The sequence below is a fragment of the Zingiber officinale genome, chromosome 2B (genome assembly GCF_018446385.1).
Source record: "Zingiber officinale cultivar Zhangliang chromosome 2B, Zo_v1.1, whole genome shotgun sequence".
NCBI lineage: Eukaryota > Viridiplantae > Streptophyta > Magnoliopsida > Zingiberales > Zingiberaceae > Zingiber > Zingiber officinale.
The window spans coordinates 5351652-5376632 of NC_055989.1; the positions used below are offsets into that span (position 1 = coordinate 5351652).

A 24981-nucleotide genomic window follows, 5' to 3' on the forward strand; every position below is an offset into this window, starting at 1 on the left:
CATGTTAAAAGAAAATTTATGAGATATTCGAATAATATCTAGGAGAAATTAAGTGTAGTTCTAATGATGATAAAATGTCGGGAAATAAGTTGAGATGGTTTGGGCATGTTCACTCAATAAGGTTGATGAGATCTTCTTGTATCATCCATAGCGAATATTGAGATCCTGATTTCTTAATTCCTTCCTTGACGGCCATGGGACCATCCACGTATTTGTACCAAATAATTTAGTATTGGGTGATCACTATTCAGCAAACCCATTACTCATGGATAATACATTAGATTTACCAAAAACTCTCTAGCTCAAATGCAGTCATTTGAATTAGCTTGCAAACTAAGCATGGAAATTATCAACTTAAATAAATCAGATGATAATAGAAAATGCAATAAAATCCTATAATTGATTTAAATGGCATAGATCAACCTATAAACTGCGGTTGTTCCATCTATCACATCTTTGATTGAGTGTGGTAGTGGATATTTATATCTATAACCATGTTTAGATCCACATTGCTATTCCTTAAGCTTATTAATCTTTATCTGTATAAAGAAGAAGAGGGATGATACGGTGCATAAAGGTGGGGTCTGATAAGGTCAGACAGTTAGAAGTCAAAGGGACATGACAGTCAAGGACAGCCCAAAACCAAGGAAGCGTGGCGGTCAGAAGGGACGTGGCAGTCAAGGACAGTCCAAAGTCAAGGGGGTGTGACGGTCAGAAGTCAAAGGGACGTGGCAGTCAGCAGTTAGGAGGGGAAAGAAGGAGTTAGACCGCCTAACGTCATCTGTCGCATAATTCTCAGTCGGGTACAGACAGATCAGGGTCCCAGATCTAAGACTCAAGATGTAGCCTGGAGTAATGTCTAACCTGCCTCGACTGGTTGGGTTTCCTCGGCTCGGACCGCATAGCCAGGCCTGGTACTTTTAGTAAGATAACTCCCGGTTGGCCCTTCAGCGATCCAAGCGTGAAAGATGGGGCACTCGCCACAGCTCGTCCCCCTCGTCAAGACTCAAATTAGGTGACACACCCGAACGGTCATTCCGAGTTGTCCATAGCTAAACCCGGGTAGGACAGAAAGTGCTAAGTGACAAACAATGTCAGGGAAGCGTAACTGTCTGTCAGAGAATAATTGTCATCAGCTAGGGAATATTCTAGTGGTTGACCATTACCTGAGAATAGAACCTTCTTTCAACCAATGAGAGGGTACCACGTGTCCTTCATCACCCGACATGCCCTGACATCCAACATTCTCTGACATCGGTTAGGCTCCAGAGGTACGCATTGTCATATAAAAAGGGAGGTCATCTCCCTTGAGCAGGTACGCACACATTCACACTCGTCTTCTACAGTTCTTTTTTTCTTCGTATACTGTTCTTTTAGGGGAAAAGTACCTGACTTGAGAGTCGGAGGGCCTGTGCCGAAGATTTTTTTCCTGATTTCTGGTCTCTAACGTTCCGTGTGCTTGTTTTAGTGTGTGCAAAGCCTAAGTATCGCCGATCTCATCACCACCGTCCTTGAGCTCCACATGGGGGTCTGTCTTTCCGGTGCACATATGCTAGGTGTGTCCAAGTCGCCTCTCCGTCAACACCGACGCCATCTCAGCCGACCTTCGTTTGACTCAGATTCTAGACATGATCAATTTAGCGCCGTCTGTAGGAAGTCCCTTCACTTGTTCTGGAGCGTGGCGATGGAGGATACCGAAAAAATCAACGTCACCATGATAGCAGGAGAGTACGAACTGTTCAAGGAGACCAAGAGGCGAGTGACTTCCTAAAGACACACCACTGTTTCACATCCATATAAGATGCTGGAAGTTTCAAAGGACCAGACCCACCTGACAGGGGGTCTAAGAGGAAACAACCCGAGGATTTCCCCCAAGCATTCTATCGCGAGCCCTGCCTGGACTATTATAATAAGGGTCTTGATCATTATAATAAGGGTCCGGACTATTATAATAAGAAAGAGCAACATCAGGCCTGTTGGTTAATCCTAGGAAAACGTACCGGTTCCACTGTACAAAATTTTTTGTACAAGTGTCGAACCTTTCCTTAAATAACCTATTGTGTTCTTTAGAAATTAAATTAGGAATCGCAGACGGAACTTAACATCATTGATTCCAAATTTAACTTATCTGTTCTTAATGGTTTAGATTTGAATCGCAAGCGGAACTTAACATTATTGATTCAAACCTACCTAGATTATTAATTCCATAAATATTAATTTCCAAAATTGGCTTCCAGGACTGCATGGCGAGGCACATGGCCTTCTTGGATATGGGAGCAACCACCACCGCCTAGGCAAAGCCTTTTAAGGAAAACTAATATTTATTTCCTTAAATAACTCTAGGTCAACCAAAAGGAACAATCGAAACACAAGTTCGAAAAAGAAGAAAACACAAACTCGAAAAACTATTTCGAAAAACTAGATCTAATTGCCTCTTGTATTTTAGAATTCTTACAAAAAGAAAACTAGCATGATGCGGAAAACAATTGCTAATTATACCTTCTTTTTGTATGCTAATGACCCCAAGATCTTCTGCCGTATTCCTCGCCTCGCCTTGGACGTCGTGTGGGCGACGAACCTCCAAGATGATCACCACCCAAAAGAGCTTCTCCTCCTTGCAATATCCGGCCACCACCACCACAATAGAAAAGAGAGCAAAGGGAGAAGAGAGGGAGAGAGGGGCCGGCCACCAAGAGATCACCCAAGCAATAGAATAAGAGTTGTGTCTCATGAAGCCCCCCTTACCCCTTCTTTTATATTACTTGCCCAAGGCAAATAAGGAAAGATTTTAATAATTTTCCTTTTCCCTTTTTATTTTCCTTTTTCCTTCCTCTTGATTGAATTAATCATCAATCAATGGTTGAGATCAATCCTATTTGTTTTAGGATTGGGATTGAATCCTATTGGCCGGCCCTTGCTTGGGCACCAAGCAAGGTGGCCGGCCACATTAAAAGGAAAGGAAAAATTTTTTATAAAAAATTTCACAAGAAGAAATTCTCTTATAAAATTTACAAGCTCTCTTTCCTAAAGTATGAGTTAAAAAAGGAAAGTTTCTAAAATTAAAACCATGTTTTAAAATTTAAAAACTTTCTTATAAAATTTCTTTTTTTAACATGATGATAGAAAATTTTAATTTTAAAACTTATCTCCTTTTTTCTTAAACCATGAGGATGGTTAAAAAGGAAAGTTTTAAAACTTTTAAAACTCTCTATTAAAACATGTGGCCAAATTCAAATTAGGAAAGTTTTAAAAATTAAAATCTCTCTTTTAAAACTTATAGTTTTCTACAAAGAGAAGATTTTAAAAATTCAAAACAACCCTCCCTTTTTGAATTATTGTGGCCGGCCCCTACAAGCTTGGTCACCAAGCTATAGGGTCGGCCCCTTCAAGAGGATGTGGCCGGCTATTGCTTGGTCACCAAGCAATGGTCCGGCCCCCTTCTTGGACACCAAGAAGAGCCTTACATTCGGATGGACTTGAGGCTATAATGAGGCTACGACAGGGATCTAGAGGAGAAATTGGTTTTGGCCTTCCGATGAGTTTGAGTATCCCGTGTTCGCCCCGAACACACAACTCAAGTTCATCGATAACAACTCATTCCACTAAAGAGTTATTACCGCACTACCGCACCAACCCCAAATTACATTATGGGCTCCTTCTTATCATGAGTGTGTTAGTCTCCCTGTGTTTAAGATTATGAATGTCCACTAATTAAGTAAATTACTGACAACTCACTTAATTAATATCTAACTCCAAGAGTAGTACCACTCAACTTCATTGTCATGTCGGACTAAGTCCACCTGCAGGGTTTAACATGGCAATCCTTATGAGCTCCTCTTGGGGACATTCTCAACCTAGATGACTAGGACACAGATTCCTTCTATAATCAACAACACACACTATAAGTAATATCATTTCCCAACTTATCGGGCATATTGATTTATCGAGCTAAACCTCACCCTTTGATAAATCAAAGAAATAAATATTAAATATATGTGCTTGTTATTATATTAGGATTAAGAGTACACACTTCCATAATAACTAAGGTTTAGTTCTTTTACTAAGTCAGTATAAAAAGAACTTACCTAAATGATCCTACTCAATACACTTGAAGTGTATTAGTGTAATTTATTAGTTAAGATAAACTAATACTTAATTACACTACGACTATACTAATAATTTGTTCCTTTCTATCTTAGTCGCGAGCAACTGTTTATAATTTATAAGGTACTGATAACATGATCCTCTGTGTGTGACACCACACACCATGTTATCTACAATATAAATTAATTGAACATCTACATTTGGTATATATAAATGTAGACACTTGACCAATGTGATTCTTATAAATGTATATACAAAAGCTAGGCTTTTAGTATACACTCCAACAAGGCCTTCATGACCGAGAGTTCCCCGCCCAGAGATTCGAAAAAGGGGAAAGTCATAGTCCTCCGAAAAGAGCCGAGGGAGATGCCCGAGGAGCAAGCTCTCTTCTCTCTAAGGGTACTTGGGGAAAAGCTATTAAAGGGGTATAAGTCCCCAGCTATTGGAGAATACGATGGTATCAAGGATCCAGAGGATCATCTCCGAAAATTTTGAAACGCTGCGTTGCTGTACCAATATAGCAACGCCATCAAGTGCCGAGTGTTCCTAAACACTCTGTCTAGCTCAGCACAAAAGTGGTTCGATGGATTGTCGAACGGGTCTATCACCTGCTTTCAAGACTTTAAGAACGTTTTCCTGCATCATTTCCCCAGTAGCAGGAAGTATCAGAAGACAGACCACTATCTCTTCACCCTCAAGCAAGGGTCTGCAGAACCCTTGAGAAGCAAACGCTTCAACCAAGTAGCCCAAGACGTCCCATCCGTTACCTCAGAGATCTTGACGAGTGTTTTCTCCCACGGTCTGGTGGAGGGGGAGTTCTTTCGGGCTCTCATTCGGGAGGTAGTAAAGAATTTTGATGAGATGCTAGGGAAGACAACCAGCTACATCAATGTAGAAGAAGCTCAGGCGGCTCGGCGGAAAGCAGACAAGGCACCTGCTCCTGCCAACAAATAGGAGAAAAGGCCGCCCCAACCTCCAGCTCGACCCTTTCCCCGTTCCAAGGATGCCGAACTCGAATTTCCGCCTGGTCAGGATTCCAGGGCGGCGCAACGAGTAGAAGATGTCCAAGCCCCCAACCTGGTTAGTGGGGGCCCCGTTATTGCACCTACTATAGGTCCCCACACCTGTTCTACTGGAGATTGTGTCCAGTTCTCCCGAGATTCTTGGCGAGTGGCTGAACTGGACCTGCCTCCGCCTGAGATCGTGCCCAAGCTTCAGAAGCTATTAGCCAACTCTCCTGCTGCCGCAGGGCAATCAAGTATATCCCTACCTGAAAATGTAGGTCAGGGAACCAGCAGTCAGGTCGGGGCAAGGAACCAATAGAATCCCTAGAAGAAGAAAATAGGGGGAATATCGCTATCCGAGAGATCGACATTATCTCCGGGGGGGCCCATTGATGGAGACTTCACCCGAGCCCGAAAGTCCCATGAGCGCCGCTTGGAGATACATGGGGTGGGGTATAGCTGGGAACAAGTTGTAGGGCCCGTAATCAACTTTGGGCCGCAAGACCTGGAGGGAGTGGAGCTCCCACATGATGATGCCCTCATAATTAAAGTCGTCATCGCAAATAGCCCCGTGACCAGAGTTTTCTTGATACCGAAAGTTCTGTCAACGTGCTGTTCAAGAATGCATTCGAAGACATGTAGATCGATCCTAGTGAGCTCCAACCCATAGCTACTTCCTTGTACGGGTTCACTGGCAATGAGGTACGACCAATTGGTCAAATTAAGCTAGCCATATCTTTGGGTAGCGAACCATAGGTGAGGACTCGGAGGAGCACTTTCATCGTAGTGGATTTTTCATCCTCTTACAACGTCATCCTAGGAAGACCTGCACTGCACAAGTTTCGAGCGACAGTCTCCTCCTTTCATCAGAAGATTAAATTCCCTATGGGATACTAGGTCGGGGAAGTTAGAGGCGAGTTATTGGTTTCTCGCAAGTGTTATATCGATATGGTGAAGGTCGACGCCCGTAAGGCTCAAAGAACCCAGGATGTAAGAATCCATGTTATCCAAGAGAAGCCTCTTCCTATAGCCGAAGAACTCATCCCTTGGGAGGAGGTCCAGCTCTACCTGAGTGTCCGGAGAGCATTACCCACATATTTAGCGACTTGTCGATCGAAATCAAGATGGATCTGGTCGACTATTTGACGCGCAACAGGGATGTCTTCGCTTGATCCCCTAAGGAGCTACCGGGAGTCAAGCCCGAGATAGCTGAGCACAAGCTACACCTCCTACCTGATTCCCGGCTGGTCAAGCAGAAGAAGCAAAACTTATCGGCCGAACAAAGTAAGATTATTTGAACTGAAGTTGATCAGCTCTTGAAAGCAGGACACGTTAGAAAGTACAATTTCCGCCCTGGCTTTCTAACGTGGTCCTAGTGTCCAAGCCTAACAATAAGTGGAGGGTTGCATCGACTTCCGAGACCTCAACCGAGCTAGTGCTAAGGACTGCTACCTGCTGCTAAGGATCGACCAGATGGTGGACTCAACTTTGGGTTATGAGAGGATCTGCACGCTTGATGTTTATCAAGGATACTACCAGATCCCTCTCGCCGAGGAAGATCACGAGAAAGTTATCTTTATCACAGCTGACAATACTTTTTGTTATACAGTTATGTCGTTCGGTCTACGCAATGCAGGAGCTACTTATTAGCGGATGATGGACAAGATCTTCCGGGAGCAAATTGGGTGGAACGTGGAGGTTTATGTAGACCACATCTTCATCAAGTCTACTGCAACAACAAACCTTATCGCGGATGTGGATGAAACCTGTGGCACGCTACGGCAGTATGAATTAAAGTTAAATCCACTGAAATGCCTATTTGGAGCCCGAGGGGGAAAATTCCTGGGGTACATTGTTACTGAGCAGGAAATTGAAGCCAACTCGAAGAACATTTAGGCACTCCGAAACATGCAGGCGCCTAGGAATCTGAAAGAAGCACAGAAGCTAGTGGGCAAGATTACGGTGCTCTCCAGATTCATATCCTTATCTGCAGATCGGGCACTCCCTTTCTTCAATGTACTCCGAAGGGTTGCCAAGTTTTAGTGGGATGAAGAATGCAGCAAGGCCTTTAAAGAACTGAAGCAGCACCTGGAGACCTTCCCCTCACTGTTTAAACCTATCGACGGAGAGCCGCTCTGGGTATATCTGTCAGCTACCCCTGAGGTCGTAGGGGCAGTGTTGCTAAAAGAATAGGACGATGTTACTTATTCAGCTGCCTATTGAAAGAGGTCGAGTCTCGATACACAGCTCTGGAAAAGTTGGTTTACGGATTGATTCTCATGACTCATCGTTTAAGGCCTTACTTCTTGGCACACCCAATTACTGTCTTGACCAATAGTACCATGGGAAAGACCCTTACCAATATGGAGATAGTTGGTCGTCTCATTAAATGGGCAACCGAGTTAGGAAAATATGATATACAGTATCAACCCCGAACAACGATCAAAGCATACGCCCTGGCCGACTTCCTAACAGAGATCCATCAATATGATGCTGAGGAAACATGGAAAATATATGTGGATGGGTCGTCCACTCAACAAGGAAGCGGAGTAGGGATACTCCTTATATCCCCTCAAGAAGATATCATGCAACTAGCCGTTAGGCTAAACTTCATAGCTACCAACAACGAGGCGGAGTATGAGGCACTGCTTGCTGGATTGCAAGTAGCTCAGCATGTAGGGGCAACTCGGGTAATCATTTATTTAGATTCTTAGCTGGTGGTTGAACAAGTGGCTGGTAACTTTGAAATCAATAATGAGAAGCTACAGCTATATAGAGAGACATATGAGAAAATGAAGGAGAGCTTCAAGGAAGTTACAGTGACCAAGATTCCTCGAGTGGACAACCAGAGAGCAGATGAACTAGCCAAGATGGCCAGTTCTTTGACCACTTGGGTGTTGGATAAGTCTATAGCTCAGAGCTTCCTGATAGCTCAGATTGACCTACAGAATAATTTGGAAGAATCGATCGACTGGAGAGCCTCAATGATCATTTATCTTTAACAAGGAGCCTTACCTATCGATGCTGAAGAAGCCAGATCAATTAGGAAGAGAGCGGGGATCAATTATACAAGTGGGCATTCTCTTGACCACTGCTCAAATGCCTAGGTCCGGACGAGGTGGAGTATGCTCTGCAAGAAGTTCACCAGGGATGTTGCGGTAACCATGTCGGAGGAAGGATACTAGCCCGAAAAGTACTGCTGGCTAGGTATTTTTGGCCTACTTTGCATAGAGATGCCCAATGGTTGGTAGATATTTGCCTCTCTTGCCAAAAGTATCAAAACCTGATTCATTCGCCGACCGAGATTTTGAAGATCTCAATAGTCTCTTGTCCCTTTGACCAATGCGGTAGGGACATCGTGGGACCTTTTCCCATGGCTCCCGGGCAGAGGCGCTTTTTACTCGTGATGGTGGATTACTTCTCTAAGTGGGTAGAGACAGAAGCCTTGGCCAGGATAACAGAATGGTCTGTCATCCAATTCATATGGAAGAATATCTTGTGCCGATTCGGAATCCCTCACAAGTTAGTTTCAGACAATGGTTGACAGTTCCAAGGGCGTAGGATCCAAGAATGGTGTCGAGAGTTTGGCATCACCCGGGCCTTCACTTCCGTGACGTCTCCATAAAGCAATAGACAGTTCGAAGTCACTGACAGGGAGATAGTGCGCGGGCTGAAGGTCAAGATGGACCATGTGGGCGACAATTGGGTGGAAGAGCTCGCCAACATCCTGTGGGTCTACCGAACGACTCCTCGAGAAAGCACAGGGCTCACTCCCTTTCATCTCGTCTATGTCAACGAGGCAGTTGTGCCGGTCGAGGTTGGGGTTCCATCCATCCGACGTTTACTGTATGATCCTGAGAATGCTGAGCGGCGCTTCTAAAGCTAGATCTTATCAGTGAAACTTGTGAGAGGATGTCCGTCTGGTTAACCGCCTACCGACAAAGGATGAGGTAAAACTATGATAAGAAGGTGATCCCCCGTTTTTTCGTTGAAGGGGACCTAGTATGGAAGAGGATCAGACCAGTAGGAGAGGTAACTAAGTTAGCACCTCAGTGGGATGACCCTTAAAAGGTCATTAAGAAACTAGCGTCTGGTGCCTATTACCTGCAGGACGCTCAAGGTAGATACCTCCAGCCTTACCATGTCTGAGGGTGTTATTCTTTGTAACAGTAATTGTTTGAGAGAAAGATCTAAGACCGGAGAATGAGTACTACATGCATATGCACAAAAAACCCGGTCAGGTAACCCTGACCTGGATTAAGCTTAATTCTTTCAATAAGGCACTTCAGAAGTCCTCAAGTCACAGACATATGGCTTAGTTAAGCCTTACTACGTTTCTTGTGCAAGCCTCGAACAATGCTCTTCTAATTCCCGGCTGACTATCCCAGCCAAGACAGGCAAAGATCTAAAAGATCTCTCACAATAAAGTCTTTTGGCTCTTGGCCTAACGAGCTCCGCCTCACTTAGACACACGGGTCTAGCCTAAGGAAAGTAGGAAATCCCAATGGAGAACAGGAACTAAGGAGCTAGAGACAAACTTTTATAAACAGGGGAAGTAAAAAGAAAATAAGACAATAAAGGTGCTAGACAAGGAATCATTTAAATTCGGAAAAAACATCATCGGACATTTCTTTAATAATTTGATGATGATCTAGGAAATTCTTAGGAGGGTCGGACGATAAGTACCCTCCCTCTTAGAGTTGTTGGACTGCTCCTACTGCTCTATAGGCTAGCGATCGAACGAAGCGATCTCCTACCTGAGAGTCAAACTCCAGAGAGCGCAGGTACTTTGCCCGATTAGTCAAGCGACGCTCGTTCTCCCCCGCATTATAAGTTTCCAAGGCCTCGGCTAAGTGAGACAAGGCGGATCGGGCTTGAGACAACTCTGTCTATAAGGAGCCTAGCTCTGTAGCTTGAGATTCCAGATCCCTTCTATGGTCTATGAGGAGCACGTCCTTGGAGTTAAGTTCCTTGGTCAAGTGGTTCATCTCTTGTTTGTGAATGAACTTGAAGTTCTCCAGGGTTGTAGTTTGTTGAGCCAGCTCTGACTAGGCCTTCTCCTTGAGGGTTAACTTCTCCTGATACTTAGCATCAGCTGATTGATGGAGGGTCTCAAACTTCTTCTTGTCATCCCTTAACTGCCAGACCTCTAGTAAGGCTTCACTGAGGAGCTGTTCCTGGGAAGCATTCAACTTTTTTAAGGACACCACCTTCGCCTAAAGTATGGCTGGAGAGGAGTCAGGAGGATGAGACTCTAGGTCTTCAATGCGCTCTTTCAAGATCTTATTCTGCTGATACATGTCCACAACTATCTGACTCAAGCGTTGCATCGTGGCATAGAGCTGTCCATAGAAAAGGACAATTAGAATTGGAAGGGAGGAACAATAAAAGAAGTCAAGGACTTACCGCAGTAGCATCTTCCGCGAACATGTCTGTCAGGCCATGAAGTGGGACAGAATCTATCTGATCTATAGAGTCTTTCCAGGTCATTGTCAGTTTCCCCCATAGCAGGATGGTACCAACATGAGAAGAAGAATCATGGTGTATCCCCTGCTCGGAAGGTACATTGGCGTGAAAGCGGAACACCCAGGACATGGAGGGTCCGGGAGTGGTCCCGTTGGGGGGTAGGATGAGTGAAGGTGGATGGTCGAGGAGAGGAAGGCCCGGTCGATGCGGTTGGTATGGATCCCCCTCCGGATCAATCTCTTCCTTAACAACAGGGGTTTTCATTCGGTCAAGCCTCGGTCGGGCATCTGGAGGAATGGAAGGGTCGCCATGGGATTGTGGTTTTGGAACTGAGGCTGCCGCTAACCGAGGCACCTAGGTCGCAGTAGAGGCCTTGCCCCCATGGCCGACCACAGTAGGCCTGTGCCTCGGCCGATGTGAAAATGGCTGATCATCTGAATCTGACCCCTCTTCCGAAGGAAGAGGGCGACAAGCGGGAGGAACATGAGAACTTTGCTGAGCAAGTTCAGGTATAGAGCTACCATGATGTGTCGCGAGAGGGGCGGCAGGACGAGATGAAGTACTATTCGCGACCATCCCGAGAGTGCTCAGATTGGAAGACGAAGGGTGTCGCCTACTCAGGATTGTTCGCCCTCGACTATTTATTTCCAGAGCGCTTAGTGGAAGAGGTCTGATCAAAGACGCCCTGGCAAGAGTGTCCGCTGCAGCAAAGTAAGGGTCAGGATAAGAAGACAAAAGCAAATTAGGACAAGGGTAATACTTACCAAGGGAATGTGGAAGCTCTGAAGGAACGACGCTCAACCTAAACAGGTACAGCACATCCTCTGTCAGTAGCACGTGTAGGTCGAAGCGCCAGCCCGCCAGTTGTGCCTCCGCTTCCATAAACGTAGGGTCTACGCGATAATTGCCTAGGAAAGGGGTTAAAGGAAGTGTGGACCTTCGCTCGGTGGGCCAGTCTACGATAGAGGAAAAGTGAAGGAAGAAGTATTTTGCTTTCCACTTGGGCCCTAAGGAGGGTAAAGGAGCGAAAATAGTGGTCCTGAGGCGGGCCTGGATGCGAAAAAAGTCCTCGAGAGAGCGTCGAGGGGAAAAGAAGTAGTGGAACATGCGAGGGGTCCACCGGAGGTCACATAATTCACCAACAAGAACGAACCCATACAAAATTCAGATGGAATTAGGAGTAAGTTGACAAAGGGGAATGCGGAAATAACAACTCACTTCAGAGAGGAAAGGGTGAATAGGAAAACGAAGGTCAACTACAATCTGTTATTTGAAAACAGTCACATAACCTTGAGGAGGTCGGGAAAGTTGATGGACCTCGGAGGGTATGATGATGTGCATGGCTATGGATACTTCGTAGTTGAAGCGAAGGTCCTCCAGATCTACTCCGCTGAAGGTCGACACGCCAGGAGCGAGTCTAGGTATTGAAGGATCCATGGAGAGCAAAAGGAGGGCAAGAAGGCAAAAACACGGAAGGAAGAAGAGGAGGGGAGGGCTTAAGCTAATATTAAGGAGTCCGAAGAAGATGTAGAGTAGACTAAATAGCTATCAGGAGGGACGCTAGAAGAAATGCCTCGATATCAGCACTAATCATATGATCCATAAATGATGTATGTGGTGTCATGGATAGGTGCTTAAGTGATGTTGGCCGTTGGATCACCATAGAAAGTTGTGCAAAAGGGTCTTGTCAAAAAAATTTTTGTCAAAGGACACGTGGTAAAAAGGAGTTGGAAGCTTTTATGACATCAGAGACAGACGATGCTATAGTAATCCCTACTTGGGCAAGTGAGAGGACCCTGGAATCACTGTGTGGTTCGCGACCGATCAAGTAGTTAGACTACGTAACCTGTTCGGGGAGATGAAGTAGCCAGTAAGGATTAACGCCCGATCTAGTGAAATGACCTTTGCTGATGCTTGCCCGGGTGATAAGCCAACCAAGTATCCATGAAAGGGTTATACACATAACAGGTTACTTAAGCATACAAGGTGAAATGTCTAAGGGTCCTGAACGGGCCAGTAGACATTTAAGCACCACATTACACATTTGTAACATGTTCATTTACACAACACTTACACAACATCTTAAAGAAATTTCAAGTTCAAAGTTACAGAGAGGTGTGAAATCTTACATCATCATTCAAAATAGAGGAAGATATGTACAAGGGGATACAAACTATTCAAAAGTATGGAAGGCTTCATTAGGGAGCTCGTTGAGGAGACGAGTCCGATCTAGGAAGTTTTCAGGAGGAGTCGACCGGAGCAAGCATTTCTCTTGCAGTTGCAACAAAGCCCTTGCGCCACCATAGCAAAGCATCTGGTCGATAAGGTGGCCTATCTTAGCTCCAAAATATTTGGAAGCTAGGAAGGGGGTTTTGTGAGCTGCTAGACGAGAGTCCTCACCCGCTTGATAGTCCTTCAGCTCTTCCTTGGCCTTGTCTATGTCATCTCGTGCCTTAGCCAACTCCTGGCGAGCGGTCGTTGTCTCTGCTTTGGCCGCTGCAAGCTCCGCTTGCACAAACTTAAGGGTAGTCTGAGCCACATCCACCTACTTTTGAAGGGCGACCTTCCGATCGGTGCTGGTAGATAGGTCTGCAGTTTTAGCAGTCAGGTTTGTCTTCGAGGAGGCATGTGCCTTTTGGAGGTCCTGAAGTTGGGAGGAGAGGTTGGTAGCCTCTGTGTTCCTCGCCTCCAAGTCGGCTAAGATTTGAACTCGCCTCATGCCCTCGGACTTGAGCCTGGACTCGCTAGTCTTCAAGGCGGTCTTCAGGGACTGCACCTTCTTCGACTCTGCATGGGCTAGGTCCCGGCCAGTTTGAGTTTGCTCCTCCGTCGTGTGCAGGTGAGACTGAATCAGGCTCTTAGGGATCGTCAGATCAAAAGCGCGATCCGCGATCGGAGGGGACGCCATCTCCTGAATTCGTGTCCTTAAAGACTCATTCTCTTGATAAAGACTTGCTACGTACTGGGAGAGGCTTAGCCCCATGACATAGGTCTGTAAAGAGCGCGGGCAGGATTAGCAATATTCCAAGGACATGAAGAGGAAGCAGATAAAACTTACCGACACTAGTCGTTGAGAGAATTGGTCAGCCAAATCCAATTGGGGATACTCTAAAATCTGGTCGGCGGTGCTCTTCCATGAATCAGCTAGGGCACCATGAAGTTGCACCTGACCGCAGTTGGGAGAAGTGCTGGAGGAAGGGAGGGGGCCCAACACTTGGAGGGATGACAGTTGAAATGAAGAAGTGAAGACATACCGTCCTTTGAGTCGCTCCTTAGGGCGAGAAGAGGAAGCAGGAGCCGAAGGTAGTTACTGGCTCGAGGATGGAGGAGCAGAGGGCGTAGAAGTCCCGGGCTGGCCTCCTGCTCGGGAGGTTGTTTGCTCCTAGACTGGGATAGGGACAGGAGAGAAGGCTACAGCCTCCGATGAAGCGGGAGTGGCTACTCGGGCAGGAGTTTTGGTCGCGACATAGGAGGCCTCTTGGGGGGGGGGGGGGGGGATTGGACTGATGGAGTAACACGTTGTCTCTTGCGCTGAAGGCGCAAGCGCTGCTTAAGAATCGGAGAGGAAGCTTGCTCACCGGCAGTTGTCTCGATAGGAAGCAATTCATCTTCGGGGGTCTCAGGGTCCCCTGACTGTTGAGAGGAGGCCCCTGCTGAGGCACTGGCCTAGGGAGCTTCTTGGCCAGACATAATCTCTCTACCTCGCTTCTGTGGGATTTCGCTGGGCATCACGGAGGAGTCGAGGGTGAATGCTCGAAACATGACGACTTCTGCAAGCAAAAGAAAATGCCTCAGTTAGTGAAAGATATAAAAGGAGAGTCAGGTAATCATACCAAAAGGTGCGCTTAAAGGTGTCTGGATGGGGCTTATCCCGAAAGTATACAACACGCTCTCCCGTAGTAGAGAAAAGAGTCGAAGTTGCACTCCATCCAATTTCTTAGAAGCCGTGAGACAGTCGAGCCGGTGCTGATGATCACCCAACTCAAAAGGAGAGGGAAGATTGGGACGTCATTCAACTGGCCAAATCATAAACTCAGGCAATTGGACATAGAAGAAACGAGACTTCTAGCCTTTATTGGAAGAAGGCATGGTCTCGAAAAATTTATACCCGGCCCGGGATTGCACCAAGAAGACATCCGGCTCTGATCGCTTAAGGGAATAAAGATGGTGGAAAAGTTGAGAGTCAAAGGAATCTCATACAGGCGACAAAGAATTACCATTCCGCACATGACACGGAAGGCATTGGGGGTGAATTGGAATAAGGGGATACCAAAATACCGACTCAAGGAGGAAAAGAAGGAAGGTATAGGAAAGCGGAGACCGCCGATAAGCTGGTCTTTAAAGAAGGTCACAAAGCCGGTGGGAGGAGGATAAGGATGGTCGTCGGGTCCTGGAAGACGAAGCTTGTATGCTTCAGAAAGCTGCAAACTAGATTGTTCTTGACTTGAGATCACTCTTATCAAAATCAGAATGAAAATATGCATACCATGATACTACCGCTTCTCCGGCCATCATCAAATCGAAAAGCGAAGGAGCAGAAGATAAGGGAGGAGAAGCACTTACAAGGAAGATGAACGAAGAAATCGAACAAGCAGAAATAAGCAGAGAAGGAGAGGTCGAAGGAAGATAAAGCGCTGATGAACAGTTGTTGGAGACCTTTAGGATTTTTAAACCAAAACCCTTAAGGAGCATAGAGATTTGAGTCAGACAATCGACACAGCGGGGCGCACGATGACCGTCAGATCATGGGAGAGAAGCGCTATCGGGTCACGTGCAGAAGGCGTGCGTCAGGCATCATATCAAGGGAACTTTGTGGGACACGTGTCAGCTTCTTATGAAATGACATTTATGATAGAAAAGACAGGGAAATCATAGAGTTGATATGGGAACAGTGACACCATGCCTCACTTGGGCCATGCCTCGAGGATCGAAAATTCTATGCGGCTACCTCGGGAAATAGGGTAGGAGGCGGCGGGAAGCGTTGATCATAATTTGACGCCTCATCCCAACTTCGGAATCAGAGTAAGATTCAAATTTAACTAATGTCTTATGTAATACGCTTCATTATCACATGTGAATTGGGCTAAGTACATGGGAGCATTTCCTTCAATCTCCAATGACCTCTCAGTCGATGTCCCAGACTCTCGCCCCAGCGCGCTCCCCAACGACCTCTCGGTCGGGATCCCAGATTCTCGCCCCAGTGCGAGTTATAAATGAGCATGCTCTCACGACCAATGACCTCTCGGTCGGTGTCCCAGAATCTCGCCCCAGCGCGAGTTATAAGTGAGCATGCTTTCACGACCAACGACCTCTCGATCGGCTTTCCAGACGTTCGCCCCAGCGCGAGTTATAAGTGAGCATGCTCTCACAGGCAACGACCTCTCTGTCGGGATTCCAGACTCTCGCCCTAGCACGAGTTATAAGTGAGCATACTCTCACAGCCAACGACCTCTCGGTGGGGATTCTAGACTCTCGCCTCAGCGCGAGTTATAAGTGAGCATGCTCTCACTATCAACGACCTCTCGGTCGGCATTCCAGACTCTCACCTCAGCGCGAGTTATAAGTGAGTGTGCTCACGACCAACGACCTCTCAGTCGGCGTTCCAGACTCTCGCTCTAGTGCGAGTTATAAATGAGCATGCTCTCACGACCAATGACCTCTCGGTCGGTGTCCCAGACTCTCGCCCCAGTGCGAGTTATAAGTGAACATGCTCTCATGACCAACGACCTCTCTGTTGGCTTTCCAAACGTTCGCCCTAGCGCGAGTTATAAGTGAGCATGTTCTCACAGTCAACGACCTCTCGGTCGGGATTCCAGACTCTCGTCCTAGCACGAGTTATAAATGAGTATTCTCTCACAACCAATGACCTCTCGATCGACGTTCCAGACTCTCGTCCCAGTGCGAGTTATTAGTGAGCATGCTCTCACGACCAACGACATCTCGGTCGGCTTTCCAAACTCTCGCCCCAGCGCGAGTTATAAGTGAGCATGCTCTCACGCCCAACGAGCTCTCGATTGGGATTTCAGACTCTCGCCCTAACGCCAGTTATAAGCGAGCATGCTCTCGCACCCCAACGACCTCTCGGTTGACGTTCTATGCTCTCGCCCCCGCATAAGTTATAAGCAAGCAAGACCTTCACCAAATGCCTCTCGGTCTGTATTTTAAACTCACCACATCGGAGGCGATAGATGGGCAAGGCCCTTGCCATGGCTCAAAGAAGTGGTTTTTCTAGGGGCAATTAGCGTCGTTATCGTCATGTAATTCGTGGACATTCAAAAACGTCCTTTCTATTAAAGATGTCTGCATGAAGCAAGAGAGTTCCAATGAGAAAGGAGTAAAGGGCAGGAATAAGGACTGAAGCATGATTAGATCTGCATTCAATTAATTATAGGGAAGCGCCGCTCAACATCTCATTCTTGAATCGATAAAAACCTTGAGGTCATATAAGTGCTTAATATTCTCTTTCGGTGCCAGCCGTTAGTCGGCACCTCAGGCAACAACGTTCTACTTGACCTGCTTTCTCAAGATGGATTCAAGCCTGTTCTAACTCAGCCCGAGTCAACTGAAGAACGCGCCGTTGTTGAACGATGGTTTCATCTTTAATATTTGCTTCTTCTTGCATCAAGGACATGGAAGAGGCGTGTTTCTCTTTCAAATAGATCATGAATTGAGCTTGACTCTCCATATCTGAATAGGCTTTATGTTTCAACGCTACCTTAGCACGGACCCGCGATTTAGCAGCTAGCCAAAGTTCTTCAATTTCCCTACGAATGGAAGACTGAAGATACCTCTCTTGAGTCATCTCGGCTAAGGCCGTATCCTTCTGGGCAAGCAGTTGGGTCATATGAGCCAGTTGCTGGCGAAGGTGTTGCAGTTCATCAAACTAGGAGTTCAACTCCATGATTAGGGGACGACAGCTAAAGGAAAGTATATCTTTGTGGGTGGAGGTAAGCCCCTTTTAAAGAGGAAGAGGAGGGAAGTCAACTTCTGTAGAGATTAAAGTGACCCTTCCCCGAGGTTGATTGGGCAATTAAACAGGTTACAATACCATTGGTCTAGGAAAAGAAGCAACATTTATAGTCCTAATGGCGAAGTAAATGAAACTCGAGTTTGAGTCTAGTCAGTCAGACTTGAGCCTCCTTTGATTAGATTTGGAGGGGAGACTTGTGACATGGTGCATAAAGGTAGGGTCCGATAGGCAGTCAAAAGTCGAAAGGACGTGGTAGTCAAGGACAATTCAAAGTCAAGGGTGCGTGGCGATCAAAAGTCAAAGGGACGTGGCAGTCAACAGTTAGGAGGGGAAAGGAGTTAGACCGCCTAACGTCATCAGCCGCATAATTCCCGATCGGGTACAGACAAATCAGGGTTCCAGATCTGAGACTCAAGATGCAACCTGGAGTAATGCTTAACCTGCCCCGACTGGTCAGGTTTCTTCAGCTCAAGCTGCATAGCCAGGCTTGGTACTTTCATTAAGACAACTCCTGGTCGGTCCTTCAGCGATCCAAGCATGAAAGATGAGACACTCTCCACAGCTCGTCCCCTTCGTCAAGACTCGAGGCAGGTGACACACCCGAACGGTCATTCCGAGCTATCCATAGCTAAACCCAGGTAAGACAAAAAGTGTTAAGCGACAAACAATGTCAGGGAAGCGTAATTGTCTGTCAGAGAATAATTGTCATCAGTTAAGGAATATTTCAGTGGTCGGCCATTACCTGAGAATGAAACATTCTTTCAACCAATGAGAGGGCGTCACGTGTCCTCCATTAGCCGACAGGCCTTGACACTTGACATTTTCTAACATCCGTCAGGTTCCAGAGGTACGCATTGTCATATAAAAGGGGAGGCTCTCTTCCTTGCGCAAGTACGCACACATTCGCACTCATCTTATATAGTTCTTTTTTCCTTCATACACTGTTCTTCTGGGAAAAAAGTACTTGACTTACGTTGGAGAGTCTGCGCTGGGGATTTTTTTCTTGATTTCTGGTCTCTAACGTTCCATGTGCTTATCTGAGTATGCGCAGAGTCTCAGTACCACCGATCTCGTCACCACCGTCCTTGAGCTCTATGTGGAGATCCGTCTTTCTGGTGCACATACGTTAGGTGTGTCCAAGTCATCTCTCCGTTAACATCGACGTCATCTTAGTCGATCTTAGTCTGACTCAAATTCCGAACAGGATATATTAATTAACAATGTCAGATATCATGATATCAGAATATACTTGATCCACAATGAAAGGAATACTCCGATAGAAAGCTGATCTCTCTACAGGAGGAGCCATGCTAGGCTCGTTTGGCTTAAAAATTAGTAGTTAATTTGTTCAGATCAGCTTTTAGATACTATGGAAAAACTGTAATTTACATTAAATTGTCTAATTTGAGGTCTCTTAACTGACAAATGGAGACCAAAAAGAGAATAGCTAATTTATATTAATTATATTAATTTAACTTGATTAACTTTGATCCTAATAATTGATACAATAAAATTATTTGTTTAGGTTGATTGGCTACCTTTTATCCCACAAGCTTGAGCTAGGAAAGGAACCAATTTATATATTTATATTGTTAATATTTCTTTATGTAATGGGGGGTGGTTATACTTAATTCTCAAATCCAACACTTGGATTGATAAATGAATTGAAAATATATTTGTCACATAAGTTTTGGCGCAACGGTAAAATTATTGTTTTGTGACCAAAAGGTCACGGGTTCGAATCTTAGAAACAACCTCTTGCAAAAAAATAGGAAAAGGCTGCGTACAATGGATTTTTCCCCTGGACCCCGCATAGCGGGAGCTTCGTACACCGGACTGTCCTTTTATAAGTTTTGAACCCTAGACCTTTTGATATCTACAAGTTAAGATTAAATAATTGTTTGCTAGTTGTACTTATATGGCTAAATCAATTATATATTTTAGTTAAAACCATTAAATTAATTAGGTTTGATGTGAGAGATTAATTTCTTATCTATCAAATTGTTATCTTCTTGTTTAGTAAACATGCCAAGTAAAATGGGATTTGAGTAGCACCAGTCCATTATCATCTTAGCATGCTTAACCTTGCCTCACTATAAACAACCTAAGTATGACAGGCACCAAAACTCCAACCTAAGTGGAGAGCATATAATCAGACTGGCCCTACTTGGCTATTTTGTAATCATTCCATGCTAACATGTAGCTCTGTTGTTTCCCCTCTATATTGGTGTTGGAATTCATAATTTCCTAGACTGAATAATTTCTAGGTATTTACTCTTAGATGTTCCTTATCCTTTTTCTTTTATCAACTCTTCTTCAACAGATCTTTTTTATTACTCATTTGTATTACAAAACTTCCCTATGGAATTAATATTCATATGTTCTTTTGATGTATGATGTTAAAAGTGACTTGAAACTTGATTTATTGCCTTTCAATAATTGATGGTCTCTTTTTCTGCTTGCTCGGTTTCTCTTCTTCCGGACTTGAGATCGACTTCCATCTTGAGTGTAACACGAACTAGAGTTTGGGCCGGCTTGCCGACAGAGTCCTTTCGACGATCAAGTCATCCATCGATCAGAGAACGAAGAAGAAGATAAAGAAGAAAGCTAATGGAAAAGAGTCGTCTCCGCTTGCCAGAATAAGAGAACCAACTTTATTAGAATTTACCATTCGTGGTGTTTATATAGTTATCAGAAAAGTATCTCCACGTCGGATATTTTGCGTCCTTCCCACTTTCTCCCATATGAGTGAAGACGAGTCTTTTAACAGTCTGTTATGCCCTATTTCATTCATCAAGTGTCATGTATTGGTAACCAGAAGCTATTAAGGTAGCTGATTTTAGTACTTGGTGAAAATATATTCTAATGCTTGGTAGAAGTAGACTTCAATGCTTGGTGGGATTTTGTTCTGATGCACGGAGGAATTTTTCATATTGCTCGGGATAACTTTGCCATATTGCTCGGAACTTGATGATATTGTTCAAGAAAACTTGGTTGTATTACTCGGGAGAATAAATTGATTTCCAAGGCATTATAACTTTATTTGACTGTAGCAATATGACGTAGTAATGTGACGGTAGCATAGAGAATGTGATTGCTTCATTAATAATTGGAAGTCTCTGTAGCATGAAGAATGCTATTGCTCATCTAATAATTGGATATAGTAAAAAACAAAAGTAGTTCAATGCATGAAGTTTTCATCATACGAGGTTCTAAAGAAGGATTCATTGTACGTAGTCTTACTCTATTCTGTGTAAGAGATGATTTTCAAGATTCAAACTTATGATCTTTTGATTATAAAATAATAATTTTATTACTATGCCAAGGCTGTCTTCAATAATTCGATATATTAACAGTTAATAATTGGAAGTTATTGTAGTATAGAGAATTGCTCGGATAATAATTGGAGGTATTGTGGCAGTTTCTGTAGTAGAGATTGTGATTGCTTCATAATTGGAGGTATTGTAGCAGTTTGTGTATCAGAGATTGTGATTGCTTCATAATTGGAGGTATTGTAGCAGTTTGTGTATCAGAGATTGTGATTGCTCGGATCATAATGGGAGGTTGGTGTATTATCAATTTCTGCTGCTAGGTTGAATTATCAAAAGTGTTTATCACGCCGCTGTTTCTCTTCATTGATAGTACTACAATCATTTGTCAAGCGTCCTCAGATAAGATAATCTGAGAAGTGCCTTATCTTTCTTGATGTTCTTAGCCGCCCTGCACCTGCAATGAATAATTGGATAATGGGACCATGACGGTCGACTCTTGCCTGCCAATTCAACTTATTTATGCTGCTTCCATCCAAATTGAAGTTTTAATTCAGTGACGTCGAACTGAGATTTTATTCCAGATTGCGTTGCATTTCATAGCAGTGGGAAGTCTGGTAGATTTTTTTCAATTGACATTGATACAGTACTTAAAGGTAGAGTCTAATAAGATCATACAATCAAAAATTAAGGGGACGGGATAGTCAGAAGTTAAAAGGACGTGATAATCAATAGTTAGAAGAAAGAAAGAGCTAGACCACCTCATGTCACTAGCTGCATAATCCCCGGTCGGGTAAGAACAGAGCAGGGTCCTGGACCTGATACATAAGATGTAGCCTAGAGTAATGTCTGACCTCCCTCAACTGGTCGAGTTTCCTCAGCCCGGTCCGCATAGCCAAGTCTGCTACTTTCAGTAAGATAACTCTTGGTCGATCCTCTAGCGATCCCAACATGAAAGATGAGACCTTCATCGCAGCTCGTCTCCCTCATCAAGACTCAAGTCAGATGACTCATCCGAACGGTCATCCCGAGTTGTCTGTAGCTAAACCCGAGCAAAATAGAAAGTACTAGGTAACAACAATGTCAGGGAATCGTAACCTCCTGTCAGGGAATAACTGTCATACGTAAGGGAATATTCGAGTGGTTTGCTATCATTTGAAATGGAACCTTCTTGCAACCAATGAAAGGGTACCACGTGTCCCCCATCGCTCGACGGACCCTGACACCCGACATTCTCTGACATCGGTCAGGCTACAGAGGTGCGCATTATCATATAAAATGGGAGGTCCTCTCCCTTGAGCAGGTACGCGCACAGTCGCACTTGTCTTCTACAGTTTTTTTTCCTTTGTACACTATTCTTCTTGGGAAAAAGTACCTGACTTGAGCGTCGGAGGACCTGCGCTGGAGATTTTTTCCCGGATTTCTGGTCTCTAACGCTCCGTGTGCTTGTCTGAGTGTGTGCAGAGCCCAAGTACCATCGGTTTCGTCACCGTTGTCCTTCAGTCCCATGTGGGGGTCCATTTTCCGGGGCGCAACCGCTAGGTGTGTCCAAGTCGTCTCTCCGTCAACACCAACGACATCTCAGCCGACCTTCGTCTGACTCATATTCCGGACAGGATTAATTTGGCGCCATCTGTGGGAATTTCCTTCACATGTTCTGGAACATGACGATGGAAGAGACCGGAAGGATCAACGTCACCATGACAGCAGGAGAGTACAAACTGTTCAAGGAGACCAAGAGGCGAGCGACTTCCGAAAAACACACTACTGCTTCACACCCACACAAGATGCCCGCAATTTCCAAGGACCAGACTCGTGTCTCGAACAGGAGGTCTAAAAGAAAACAACCCGAGGATTTCCCTCAAGACTTCTATCGGGAGCCCTGCCCAAACTATTATAACAAGGGCCCGGACTGTTATAATAAGAAAGAGCAACCATAGGCCTCCATGGCCGAGAGTTCCCCGCCTAGAGATTCAAAGAAGGGGAAAGCTATAGTCTTCCGGAAGGAGCCTAGAGACGTGCCTGAGGAGCAAGTGCCCTTCTCTCTAAGGGTACTTGAGGAAAAGCTACTGACAGAGTACAAGCCCCCAGCTATTGGAGAATATGATGGTAGCAAGGACCCGGAGGATCATCTTAGAAAAGTTTGGAACGCTGTGTTGCTACACCAATACAACAACGCCATCAAGTGTCGAGTGTTCGTAAACACTCTGTCCGACTTGGCACAAAAATGGTTCGATGGACTGTCGAACGAGTCCATCACCTGCTTTCAAGACTTCAAGACCGTTTTCTTGCACTATTTCGTCAGTAGCAGGAAGTATTAGAAGACAGACCACTGTCTTTTTGCCCTCAAGGAAGAGCCTGTGGAACCCTTGAGAAGTTATATCAAACGCTTCTACTAGGTAGCTCAGGACGTCCCGTCTGCTATCTCAGAGATATTGGTGAGCTATTTCTCCCATGGTCTAGTGGAGGGGGAGTTCTTCCGGGCTCTCATCCGGGAGACAGTAAGGAATTTTGATGAGATGCTGGGGAGGGCAGCTAGCTACATCAATGTAGAAGAAGCTCAAGCGGCTCGGCGGAAAGCAGACAAGGCACCTGCTCCTGCCAACAAATCAGAGAAAAGGTCACCCCAACCTCCAGCTCAGCCTTTTCCCCGCTCCAAGGATGCCAGAACGGGATTCTCCGATCAGGATTCCAGGACGGTGCAACAGGCAAAAGCTGTCCAAGACCCCAGACCTGGTCAGTGGGGGCTCCGCTATTGCACTTACTATAGGTCCCACACCTATTCCACTGCAGATTACGTCCAGTTCGCTCATGACTCTCGGTGTGCCGTTGAACTGGGCCTACCTCCGCCCGAGATCGCACCCAAGCTTCAAAGGTTGCTGGCCGGCCAACCTGCCACAACAGGTCAGTAGGGTAAATCCCTGCCCGACAATACAGGTCAGGGAAGCCAGTAGCCAGGCTGGAGTAAGGAGCAAGTGGATTCCCTCGAGGAAGAGAACAGGGGAAATGTCACCATTCGGGAGATCGGCATGATCTCCAGAGGACCCACTAATGGAGATTCCACTCGAGATCGAAAATCTCATGAACGCCGCTTGAAGATACACGTGGTAGGATGCAATCGGGAACAAGATGCAGGGCCTGTAATCAGTTTCGGACCGCAAGACCTAGAGGGATTTGAGCTCCCTCATGATGATGCCTTAATATTCAAAGTCGTCATCGCCAACAGTCGCGTGGCCAGGGTTTTCGTTGACACCAGAAGCTCTGTCAATGTGCTATTCAAGAATGCGTTCAAGGGCATGCAGATCAACTCTAGTGAGCTCCAGCCCGTAGCCACTTCATTGTATGGGTTCACTGGTAATGAGGTAAGACCAATGGGGCAAATCAAGCTAGCCATATCTCTGGGTAGCGAACCCCTGGTGAGGACGCGGAGAAGTACTTTCATCGTGGTGGATTCACCATCTTCTTATAACGTCATCTTGGGAAGACTGACACTGCATGAGTTCCAGGCGGCAGTCTCCATCTTCTATCAGAAGATTAAATTCCTTGTGGGAGACCAGGTCGGGGAAGTTAAAGGCGAGCAACTAGTCTCTCACAGGTGTTATATTTATATGGTGAAGGTCGAGGCCCGTAAGGCTCAAAGAACCTAGGATGGAGAAATCCACGTCATCCAAGACGAACTCCTTCCTATGGCTGAAGAACTCATCCCTTGGGAGGAAGTTCAGCTCTATCTAGAGCGGTCGGAGAGCGTCACCTGCATATCAGGCGATCTACCGATCGAGATCGAGATCAAGACAGATCTGGTCAAATGCCTGACACGCAATAGGGGCGTCTTCGCCTGGTCCCTCGAAGAACTACCAGGAGTCAACTCCGAGATAGCTGAGCACAAGCTACACCTCCTGCCTAATTCTCGGCTGAAGGTGGAGACTCCAGGAACATACCTAGGTATGGGAGAATCCATGGGAAGGTCAAGGTCGCAAACGAAAGACTAGAAAAGGCACGGAAGGAAGAAGAGAAGGGAAGACGACTTCAGCTATTAGCGAGAAGTCTAAATAAAAGAAGCGGACTATTTATAGTGGTCAAGGGAGATGCTTGGAAGAACGCCTCAACATCAGCGCCAATCACGCGATCCATAAACGAGGTAGTTGGCGTCAGCCATAGACATGGAAGC

General features: G+C 45.5%; 1 protein-coding gene across 1 annotated transcript; it reads left to right on the forward strand.

Moving 5' to 3' along the window:
* Positions 1-22759: 22759 nt before the first annotated feature.
* On the forward strand, positions 22760-24460 carry LOC122048116. The gene is made up of 3 exons (XM_042609721.1): positions 22760-23113; positions 23213-23717; positions 23808-24460. Exons 1-3 carry the CDS (start codon positions 22760-22762, stop codon positions 24458-24460), a joined length of 1512 nt encoding a protein of 503 aa, XP_042465655.1.
* Positions 24461-24981: the final 521 nt, after the last annotated feature.

Bases quoted from the DNA above. Each gene is read 5' to 3' on its own strand.
- LOC122048116 (XM_042609721.1), top strand. From the start codon at position 22,760: ATGGCCGAGAGTTCCCCGCCTAGAGATTCAAAGAAGGGGAAAGCTATA. The intron at 23,114-23,212 runs GTCAGTAGCAGG...CGCTTCTACTAG, and splicing joins CCGTTTTCTTGCACTATTTC to GTAGCTCAGGACGTCCCGTC. The intron at 23,718-23,807 runs GTCAGTAGGGTA...CCCTCGAGGAAG, and splicing joins CGGCCAACCTGCCACAACAG to AGAACAGGGGAAATGTCACC.